Source organism: Onychostruthus taczanowskii, unplaced genomic scaffold (genome assembly GCF_017590055.1).
Source record: "Onychostruthus taczanowskii isolate IOZ18803 unplaced genomic scaffold, ASM1759005v1 scaffold621, whole genome shotgun sequence".
Taxonomy (NCBI): domain Eukaryota; kingdom Metazoa; phylum Chordata; class Aves; order Passeriformes; family Passeridae; genus Onychostruthus; species Onychostruthus taczanowskii.
In genome coordinates, this window is record NW_024503913.1 from 1 (window position 1) to 11,340 (window position 11,340).

Here is an 11,340-nt window from a genome sequence, read left to right on the forward strand (position 1 = left end):
GTGCGGCCGCTGCCGGCGGGAGCTCCGGAGCAGAGCGGGCCTCGGCCGGGGCTGTCGGCGGCAGCCGCTGTTCGGCACTCGCAGGAGCTCTAGCTAAAGGACTGCGGGATGGGCCACAGGGCCGTGGGAAAGCAGCTCGGGCATCTTTGCTGCCAGGAGCAGCGTGCAGCAGCTGCGTGTTGTTTCCATTCTCGCCGGTTTCGGTGTTGGGCAGCTTCGGAAGGCCAGGGACCAAACGGGGAGCCGAAGGCTGCGGTTGCATGTCTTTATTCCTGCTCATAGAGCCGGCGTTTGCCAATTCATCTGGGGTGTTTACACCTCTGGAGTTCTTTAATGAATCCTTCGTGTCTCTGACTGTAACTGGTTCAGGACAAAACAATGTACCAAAGCCCATGTCTTTGTAACTATGGAGGGTGGTTAGAAGTATTAGTCTGTTTTCTTGGAAGTTTTTGATTTTTCCTGTCCTTGCAGGCTTTTCAGATGTCTTCTTTCAGAAGAACTGCACCTGGAATACTATGACAGCAAAGGGTATAATTGGGAATGTGTAAGCAGTTTAAAAATGATGACTCATGGGGACAGTCTTTGGGAAAAGACTTGTTACCAATCTTCAGGGGGCAACTCTTGCCTTATTTATCTCCCAACTCTAGGAGATGATCAGAATGCCAAAATATCCTTCAATTCCTGTGCCCCAAAGAGAATTACAAAATAGCAGCTGGTCCATGTGGTCTACCATACCATCATCTTTTTGCCTGAGATCTCTGGCTCAGACTGTCCAATCTCATATTGCTCTTTATGAAAAGACATAAAAATTTGATATAAGGGCAACACTAAGAGTATTTAAAGGAATCTTGTATTAATAACAAAAAATTCATCTTTTCACCTTAAAGTGGAAGGACAGCAAAATTCCTCTGTTGGATTAATGAAGTTTATTTTCTAATTGTAAATATCTTTGTTTAGTTCAGTTGACAGACTCTGCTTTTTTTTAAAGTCTTCCCCAATAATAAAAATATGCACTTTTTTTCTCTCTCTTTTCAGATAGATGCTGTTGAACTCAGCAGAACAGTGGGAAAATTGGCTGATTCAGCTGAAAGCTTTAAATGCAGTAGCAAAAGCAGCTTTGGTAGGTGTTCACAAATGGCAACACATCTCTGTGCCTGATGTCATTTTTTAATGAAGTAATTTACACAGATGTTTATTATGGTCACAAAGACTTCTGAGATGTGGCAATTGTGATGTGCCACCTCTCTGGACATATTCTCTGGACTCCTGAAATCAGTGAATTCCAGGTGCTATTGTAAACCCCTTCAGTTAACTGAGGAAAAACGTGCATAGGGATGGTTCCATGTTAGCAAGGCAGCAGCTGGATCCCAGCTTTGGAATACTCTCATTGCAAGCCGGAAGAGGACAATCCGCCACATACCTTTTCTTCCAATGTGCTGATGTTGACCCTTCCAAGTGGGGATCAGCAGAATGGACCAGAATTCTGCTCCAGGACACCTTAGGATAAATGGAGCATTTGGCCAATGTCAGAATTGAGGGGCAGGTAGGAGAGAAGCCCTTTAGATACCATTTGAGGAGAGAAAGAATCATTGTTCCTGGGATGGTGACAAACACTTGTAAATGGAGCTGGCTTTTCAGAAGCAAATGCCTGAGTTCAAGGCCATGTGAAATAATGAGGCAGAGGAAGTGGCTCTATTTGAGTGCAGTCTGCATGGAGGGCAGGGAAGTTTGAGTGATGTGATCCCAGCCCATGGTCTCTTCAGTGCTGAAGGTGGACAAGCAGGATTTGGGCTTTACCACAGGAGAGGGTAACAGACACAGATGTGCTGAGGACAGAGAACAGAGGGAGTCAAAGCTGTGCCCTAAATGCAGTCATGGAGCACAACCTGGAACAGTGAGAGGTGAGAATGAGAGCTCCCAGAGGGCATCAGATAATTCTCTGACAGCCAAAAATCGATCAGTTGTTACAGATTTGCATTTCTGGAGGGTTTGACAGAGAAGAGCATGTATGGCCTTAGAGCACGTAAAGCACTGCAAGGACAGGCAGTTGTGAGGAGTGATCACTGTCCAGCATGGCCTGAGTTGGGTTCAGTAGGACTGGGCAGCTCTGGTTTTGTTTCAACTAGTTACTGAGAGAGAGTTCCCTGGTCTGGAATCTAGTTTTCATGTATGTCTCTGGAATCTTTTCAGCTCTCTGCTTTCAAGACCACAGGCTCTCAAGCAGCACCTGCCTTTGGAATGGGAGGACAGCAAACCTCAGGCTTTGGGCTGTCAAGTAAGTTCCTGTTTTAAGAGCCAAAACTTTTACACATTTTCTGTAGTTTGCTGCTGCATCTTTGAAATACAGCAGTGGTTTAGTATCCCGGGGATACAAATTCTTCTATTTTTTGTCAATTCCCTACTTGCAGGCTTTCCAGTGAGCAGCAGCAGCAGTACCAGTGCCAGCAGTTTCTCCTTTAAAGCCAGCTCCAGCCTCGTCAGTTCAACATCGTCTGGGAGCAGCCCTGCTGCTGGGAGCTCTTCTGCTGCTGCAAATCCTCCTGCATTTGGGACAGCATCCTCTCCTAGCGCAGCCCAGTCCGTTGGCTTTGGCAGCCCGGCCGCTCCCTCCGCAGCCTCCTTCTCCTTTAAAGCAGCTGCCCCGGCTGGTGGCTTTGGGACTTCTGGCTTCTCAGGCTTTGGCAGTGCTTCTGCTGTGAACTCTGCAAGCACCACTCCAGCAGCCTTTGGAGCCTTTGGTGCCAGCGGAGCCACTTGTGGCTCTCCTTCAAGCGGTACTTTATTTGGACAGAGCGCCAGTGCCTCTGGCCATCCTGTCACCTCAGCGTCTGCTGCAGCCACCAACTCCAGCCCTGCCTCAGAGAAGTTATTCACACCCAAGAGCGAACTGTCAGCTGAAGAGTGGCAGCAGTTTGAAGCAAAGGAGTTCACAATTGGAAAGATTCCTATTAAGCCACCACCATTAGAACTTTTAAATGCTTTCGACCTTTTAAGTTTACTCTGAAATGTTAATTTTTATTTCCTTTCTCAATTCTCTTCTGCAGAAACAAATGCACAAGTATAAACTTTTGAACCTTATTTTGGGATGGACTTCATGCATCTGAAAGATGAACTGTTGAAACTAAAATGCCTTCTTGTATGCTGTCCTGTGAAATTCTGTACAAAGACTTTATGAAAAATATGGTGTCAAAGAATGTTTCAGTCAGGTATTTAAAACCTACTCTTGTATCAATGTATTATCTCCAGATGTACACTCTGTGGGATGTAGGACTGGCCATGAAAGCTTTTTTCCCCATTGCCCCAACAATTGTTATTGGACATTTATTGGTGAGCCCTTCCTGACAGTTATTACTGAATGTGTGCCTTTGCTGTCTATCAAAAAATCTGTTGTTTTATTCCCCAGCTTTACTGAAACTAGATGATCTGTAAGGGATGTCTCCAAAATTTCCTCCAGTCCCCTTCACTAATTATCAAAATCCTCCATCTTTAAGTTCACCCTTCCTGTCCATGAATGGCACATGGATTCAGGTCAAAAGGAGGGGCCACTTCAGACCCTACAACCCCTGCCTTTTTGCCTTCTCTAATACCATTCTCTTCTCCATATTAAAAGGGGTTCAATATAGCCTACATATCCCACCAATTAGGGTTATGAGTCAGCATGATATTTTCCAAAAGCTGATACATTCCTTCAGGATTCTCTCATTATGAACCAACAGATCATTTCCAATTCAAAAAATCAAAAGTAGTACAAGGAACATATCCAGAAAAAAAAAATGGCTGGTGCTCTGCCGCCACTGCTTTTCTGTGCTTTTGAGCTGTATCCTCTTTATCCATTTCCACCCTGCTGTTTTAGGGGTGTGGAATGAAGGGAACTAACATTTACACATAAAACCTCATCCCCTTTTCCAACATCCATTGTAAAATAATATTAATCTTCAATGACATTTTCCCCATACTCCAATTTATAAAATGGCCACTAGTGATGACAATATCTCTTCATTTTCTCTTTAGTCACTGGTTCTCCCCTAAACACATTCCTGAACACAGTTTTTGGGGATGCATCCTAGACAGCTATGGGGAAGAATTGTGCATTGGCATGTTCTCATAATTTAATTTAATAACATTCAAGTTACACAATTCCTTTACCCTTAGGTCAAGACCTTCAATAGCTACATGACCCTAGTCCCCCTGACTGGTTACACTGATAAACATACACCATTTGAAAGAGGAACACTGGTGCACCTACCAATCCAAGAATTCTATTCCCCTTTTTGCATTTACTTGAGTCTCTCTGCAGCATTGCACCTTTGAGTTGCTCACTGCCTTGGGACTGGAAAGGATTTGATGGAGTCCATGATTAGGTCATCAGTATCTGCTGCAGTCCTGTCTCATCCAGTTCTCCATTGCCAGAGGAAGCAAGATGGTCTAGTCAAGGCTTTTGGCCATGTCACCTGGGTACCCAGAACTCCCAATATGGATTCTACTGCGTGCAAGAAGCAGATTTGCACACAGGGTAGAGTTTATAGAATATCCTGAATTGGAAGGGATCCACAAGGATCATGGAAGTCCAACTCCTTGCACAGGGCCATCCCCAAGAGTCACATGTGCCTGAGCTCTGTCAAGTTGGTGCTGTGACGATTTCCCTGGGGACCTTTCTCCAGCGCCCAACCAGCCTCCGGATGAAGGACCTTTTTCTAATACCCAACCTAAACCTCCCCTAATTGTGTTAGGGGAGGTTTAGGTTGGGTATTAGAAAAAGGTCCTTCAGGTCATTCCCTCAGGTTCTGTTAGTGGTCAGTGGTGAGGAAAGATTAGTGCCTGCCCCTCTACTTCCTGAGAGGTTGTAGACTGCAACTCAGTCTCATCTCCTCCAGGCTGAACAGACCAAGTGCCCTGAGCTGCTCCTCACACTGTTTCCCCTCAAGGCTCTTCTTGATCTTCATTGCCTCCTTTGGATGCTCTCTATTAGCTTTATATTCTTATACTGAGGTGCTCAGAACTGCCCCCAGGACGTGAGATGAAGCCACCCCACAGGCTCTTCTTGATCTTCATTGCCTTCCTTTGGATGCTCTCTATTAGCTTTATATTCTTATACTGAGGTGCTCAGAACTGCCCCCAGGACGTGAGATGAAGCCACCCCAGTACAGAGCCGAGTGGGATAATCCCTCCCTTGCCTGGCTGGTGACGCTGTGCCTGATGCACAGAGATCTGTGTTACATGGATGTGTGCATGGGTGCTGGGTAGTGAATCCCTAAATGTAGCACAGCCTCTGTGTGCCAGCCAGCCACTTGTATACAACAGCTCAATATCTCCAAACTATACTGTACCTACAGTCAGAGGACTAGAGAAAATGGTCTTAACCTGAGACAGGGGAGATGCAGGTTACATATTAGAAAAAAGTTTTTCACTGTTAGGGTGGTCAGGCATTGGAATAGGTTGCCCGGGGAGGTGGTGGAGTCACTGTTGCAATATGTGGTACAATTTTCCTAAGAAAGGATGTTGTTTAAGCTCGATCTTTATATACTTTCAAGCCTAATCAACAAGAAGGGAGATTTAATCCTGAAAGAGATAGCAGCTGGCAAGCTCTAAATGATGTTCATGTGCTAGAAGTAGGTAGAATTGCCTTGTTAGGGTTCAGAGCTGGACATGCTTCAGTGATCTCAGACCTGGGTGAGGATAACAAAGCTTGGGAAGAAGGATGTAGCACTGATAGTGCTAGGACACAAAGAATGCAGAATTTACACACCACAAGAATATTTGTCAGAACCTCCAAGATAAGGAAGAAAATAATAAAAACAACTCAGCAACTGTGCTGAAACCAGCTCTGACTGGGTAAAGGGTAATTCCAGCAGGGGGATCTGTGACCACCGGCTCGTGGACCACCAACCCAAGAAACCCATGGGCCCACAAGAAGACAAAGACTGAGCATGCGGACTAATTGACATGAGAAGTGAGTGAATAATTAATCAATACAAGATAGAATATAAATTAGTAAGAGAGCTGTGTAACTTGTAGCTGATGAATGCTAATTGCTTTGTTTGCTAAAATATATAAATAGCAGAAAGTTTTGATAGCTGGTGTGCTTGATTTGTGGAATACCATCTAGCACGCGGGCTGGTGCAACTGTGAAATAAACAGTCTTTCAAATGTGTAATTATTGGCTTATCACTGTGTAATTAATCCAATTTTTGCAGACAACATCACCATCCCTGGGGATGTTTAAGAGGCGCTGTGATCTGCTGGGTGATGTGGTTTAGTGTACTACAGTGGTAGGGATGGGTTGCTGGACTGGATGATCCTAAAGGTCTCTTCGGACCCTGTTGATTCTGTAGCCACGGGCTATACATCCCTTACACATCCCCCCGTAAAGACACAGCACACAAACGTTGTACCGCGCAGGCTGCGCGGAGAAGAGCTTCTGTGAGAGAGGGGCGGCTATGTGACTGTGTCCGTGACTGCAGGTCTGCACAGCACAAACCAAATCCGTATTTGCCTTTATCAGCAGCTCGTTACGGCGCTATCCCTAGCTCTGACCGGATGCATTCCCGGCCTATTCCCGCCTCCCGGCCCCCGCGGGCCCGCCCGGGGGCTGAGCCCAGCACGGCCCGCCCGGCGCGCGCCCGGCGCGTCAGAGCCGCGCGACGGCGGGGCGGCCATGGGCGTCTGCCAGTTCTTCCTGCGGGGCTACTGCCGCTTCGGCGAGCGCTGCTGGAACGAGCACCCCCGCGGCGCCGCGGGCCGCCCCGGGCCGCCCCCGGCCCACGGTAACCGCGCCGGAACGGGGCGGGAGGGCGGACCAAAGGCGAATCTGCCCGTCGCCGGGCGCTCCGTGCGGCCGCTGCCGGCGGGAGCTCCGAGGCAGAGCGGGCCGGGCGGGTGTCGGCAGCAGCCTCTGACGGAGGGTCTGGAGCACAGGTCCTGTGAGGAGCGGCTGGGGGTGTTTAGCCTGGAGGAAAGGAGACTCGGGGGCGGCTTGTCGCTTCTACAAGTGCCTTAGGGGAGGCTGTGGCCGCGGGGAGCTCGGTCTCTTCTCCCAGGCAACCAGGAGACACAGCCTGCGGCTGCGGCACGGGAGGTTCGGGTTGGGCATTCACAGGAGCGGTGGCGGAACATTGGAATGGAATGCCCTGGGAGGCGCTGCAGTCACTGTGATCACAATTGATCTTGTGATTCTGTCACTGTGGGGTGTGCCTCAAGGCAGTGGGAAGACGACTTGGAAAACTGTTCTCATGAGCAGCGAGCACGTTTCCAGCGGCTGTGTGTTGTACCCAGTGAAGGCTGTTTCCATTCTCATCTGCTCTGGGTGTTTGGGAACTTTCGGAAAGAAAGGGGCACGATAGAGAGCTGAAGGCTGCAGTGATGGCATGGCAGGAACTCACTTGTCCTTATTCCTGCTGGAAGGGTCGGGGTTTGCCTGTAACAACACACACAGGTGTGTCCGAGGTCTCGAAATGAAACTCAGGAGCTCCCTGTGCCGGACCAGAGCCCCTGCTGTAGCTATGGAGGCAGGAGCCCCTAACAAACTTGTGATGCATTCAATTTAATCTTTTTCTGCTGGGGTAGTTACTTCATGAAACAACCTAAGCAAAACTGAGCCAGTGTCTTTCTGCAGTGCCCCGAGTTGTTGTTGGCACGGTGATGTAGTTGAAGGCTCATTAAGGCACAGGGGAGATCAAACTAGATGACTTTTAAAGGAGCCTTCCAACCCAAACTGTTCCATTTGAGAAGTAGGACTTGAGAACTACACTGGGTAACTCACTAGTTAAGCTAACTTAATAATGAGGTTAACTTATTAGGAAAAAATTATGTTTTAATTTCAAACTTTTTATTGCCACTGTGAGACTTACAGTTTTTGCTGCTGTTGATTCATATCTTAATTATTTAAAATGTCTGTTTTTTGCTTTTTTGTTTGTTTGTTTTAATTGGCAGTTACTAGTGGAAGAGGAGGAGGAGGAGGAGGATGGGGTACCTCTAACCAGAGATACAGTAATGTTATCCAGCCATCTTCCTTCAAGTCTGATACATGGGGTGGCAGCAGAGATCATGGAAGAGGATTCTTTGGCTCCTCTGACTTTGGATCGTCAGGCGGCAGCAGCAGAAATGCAGACTTTTCACAGAACAGGTTCTCTGCCTTAGCCCACAGTCAGAGTGTTGCTGATGGCTCTAAAGATGAAGAGGACAGAATTCTGTAAGTTACTGTCCTGTCTTACTGGGGGCATTTAGAATGAGCAGGTTGAAAACTCACTGACTTCCTAGGGTTAATGCAGAGGACAGGGTCGTGAGGAGAAAGCTGAACAAGGGAAGAAACATAGAGAACATCACTTCATTTGGTTCTCTGGAATGATGCTGGCATGGGGAGGAAGTGATCCTTGTTTGGGACCTGGGCTGGGCAGACAGTCAACTGTGATATTAGTAAGATGGTGTGTTATTTAAGTTGTGATCAGGAGAATAAGGAAAGAAACAGATTTCTGTGCTTGAAAAGAAGAAATCAGAGCCCCTTTAAGGAAATGAATTATTCTACTTGTTTTTTTGTCACTTAAGACAATGAATCTTTCTGTCAACAACAAAACTATTGGTTTCACAGAGGTGTATGTTACAGTCAGTTACAAGTGACCAGCACCTGCAGGGTAGGTACTGAGAGGCAGCACTGTGATTTCCAAAAGAAGCAAAGTTTTGGAAACACTTTCCATTACTTTGTTAAAGATTATATTAAGAAAAAGCTTGGTTTTCATGGTAGCAAGTTTTTGACTCTGAATTTGGATTCAAACCAATTGTTTGAATTGGTTGTTACTGGCATTGTTTGTTTGACCATGCAATTTCACCTTCATCTGTGATTTTGTTTTGTTTGTTAGTGAATGTGTAGTGAAAGACATGGAAATTTGGGAATCTTCTGGACAATGGATATTTTCATGTTACTCACCAATGAAAGAAAAGCCAAATGTCTCAGGTGGGTAATGTTTTCAGTGTTGTGTATTGCTGCTTGCTGTTTAGGATGTTTCTGTGACTTGCCACACTGTTGTACCTCTGAGCAGCCATTTACAAGGTGATGGTTTGCCTTGTGATACAGCAGACAGGAATATTAGTTGATAGCAAATTCAGTTTGGACATTCACACCTCTGACACTCTGTAATGAATCGTTTTTTTCTTGTCTCTGACTATAGCTCTCTTAAGAGAGACATTGTATCAAGGTCCATGTCTTTATAACTGTAGAGGGCAGTTGGAAGTATCAATCTGTTTTCTTGGAGGTTTTTGACTCTTCCTGTCCTTGTCCTTGCAGGCTTTTCAGATGTCTCGCCAGAAGAGCTGCGTCTGGAGTACTATGACAGCAGAGCAAACAATATCGTTGGGAATTATGTAAGTATTTTAAAAATGTTGGCTGGTGAGGACACTTGGCACAGGACTTGTTACTGTTATTCAGGTGGCAACTCTTGATTCATTTATCTCCCAGCTCTAGGAAATGACCAGAATGCCAAAATATTTTTCAATTCCTGTGCATCAAAGCGAATGCAAAAACAGCTGCTAGACACTCCTTGACTTAATCTTGTCCCTGCTCCTGTGTATTATTTGTAGAAGTTACTTGAATCCTGTCTCACAAGTTTAATGCCTTATACACTATTAGTCGGTTTGATTGCTATAGGTTGTTATTTGGTGCTTTAAATAGAATTTGACCTTGTTCTTTTAAATACCTTTGTTGCAGGGATTAATGATGAAAATAGCAGATACTTATTTTCTAGAATCAGATATGTATATAATCATTTGGAAGTAAGGCATATGTTTTTATATTAAACATCTCTCAGTGTGTACATATCATTCCTTCCTTGTAGTTCTGTCAATACCAGGGAAGCTAACAGAGTTTAGTGTTGTGCCAGGAAAGAAATTAGGCTGTTGGATAGATGCAAGTACAAATTAATTCAAACTTCTTTTCCTCTTCTTGGTTCTGTGTTACAGAAGGAATTGCTCTTGTCACCACTCTTGCTTCATAGGTTTAAATTTACCAGAATTGCATTTTTAGAGACAGGAGACATATAATTTTTTAAACTTCAATTAAAATAATAAACTAAAATAATAATAAATAACAAATAATAAACAATATGCTCTACATGGCTATTTAAATAAATAAATAAATAAATAGTGATCTCATCAAAGCAGTAAATGCACGTTTTTCTAATTCTCAGTGTATAGATTATAGCTATGTGATACAGTTCTCTTACAAGATGTTTAAGTACAGCATGTCTTTTCCGTGTTTCTATTATTAAACTGGGTACAAATCTGAATTTTCCAGTTTGTTGTATAGGAGCAGATACCAAGCAACATGATCTTCCAGCATGTGACTAAACACAAAAGAATTATTGATGTTTGTGGTGTAAGACTCGTGAAAAATGAAGACATTTGTCTGCAAAAAGATTACTCATTCAATTTTTGCAGGCATTTGTGACACTAGCTGTTTTACTTGCTTATGTTTTAGGGAAAATTCATTTAGGCCAGGCATCAAAATAGTTGTTGCTAAACTTAAGTATAAAGTAGGAAGTTCAGGTTTGAAATTCCTGAAAGATTATTTGAAGACTTTTTAGGTTTTTGCTTAATACTAAATCACGGTTATCAAGATACAGATACCATTCATTGCTGAACTCTTCTGTGCAGTTATCTGAGGGATCACACTAAGGGGGTTGATTTAAATTAAGGAAGTTAATTTCATCAAAAGTAACTATTTTAGGATAATACAATGGAATTGTTCTGAATTACAGTGTTTTGAAAGTGGGCATATTTTTTTCTGAAAATAAGGAAGAAGCTAAGGTGAATCTTGGGACTTCAGCTTAGAGAGTGAATGCATAAGTGGAAAGGCCAGACTGAAGACTCTGTTCTCATATAGACTTACATGTCTTATTTGTGTAATTTTTGTCCCCAGCATTTAATTGAGAAAAAATAGAACTTGGATTTGAAAAGTCCCAGAATTTGTTTGAATGTTACTCCTGTGTAAAGTAAAAGGGTTGATTTAAGGATAGTAGCAAGAGAGTTTAAAGGAATTCTCTGTTAAAGACATCAGCTCCTCACATTGAAGTTTCAGGAAAAAAAAATATCTTATTGGATTAATGAAATTGCTTTTCTAATTCTAGATGTCTTTTTTCCCCTCAGTTGCCAGATTACTCTTTTGTTTTTAAGTCTTCAGTAATAAAACCATGCTTTTATTTACCCCTTTTCAGATAGATGCTGTCCAAAAGTTAGCACTACAATGGAAAAATCAGCTACTTCAGTTAAAAGCTTTAAATGCATCAACAAAAGCAGCTTTGGTAAGTGTTCACAAATGGCAACATGTCTCTGTGCCTGATGTCATTTTTTAAT

General features: G+C 44.1%; 2 protein-coding genes across 3 annotated transcripts; both read left to right on the plus strand.

Moving 5' to 3' along the window:
- Positions 1 to 77: 77 nt before the first annotated feature.
- On the plus strand, positions 78 to 4,711 carry LOC121344204 (nucleoporin NUP42-like). 2 transcript variants are annotated; one of them, XM_041419963.1, is made up of 4 exons: positions 78 to 544; positions 1,036 to 1,120; positions 2,191 to 2,275; positions 2,409 to 4,711. In XM_041419963.1, the coding sequence occupies exons 2-4, from the start codon at positions 1,040 to 1,042 to the stop codon at positions 3,002 to 3,004; spliced, it is 762 nt and encodes a 253-aa protein (XP_041275897.1). In that variant the 5' UTR covers positions 78 to 544; positions 1,036 to 1,039; the 3' UTR covers positions 3,005 to 4,711. The 2 variants fall into 2 exon arrangements, with proteins under 2 accessions (XP_041275897.1, XP_041275898.1); XM_041419964.1 differs by having other exon boundaries at positions 78 to 528.
- A 1,934-nt stretch (positions 4,712 to 6,645) lies between these two features.
- LOC121344203 (nucleoporin NUP42-like) lies at positions 6,646 to 11,288 on the plus strand (the record flags this gene model as incomplete). Its single annotated transcript, XM_041419962.1, has 5 exons — positions 6,646 to 6,764; positions 7,930 to 8,188; positions 8,853 to 8,947; positions 9,278 to 9,354; positions 11,202 to 11,288. Coding segments are annotated over exons 1-5 (627 nt in total), but the record flags the coding sequence as incomplete, so codon positions are not given.
- Positions 11,289 to 11,340: the final 52 nt, after the last annotated feature.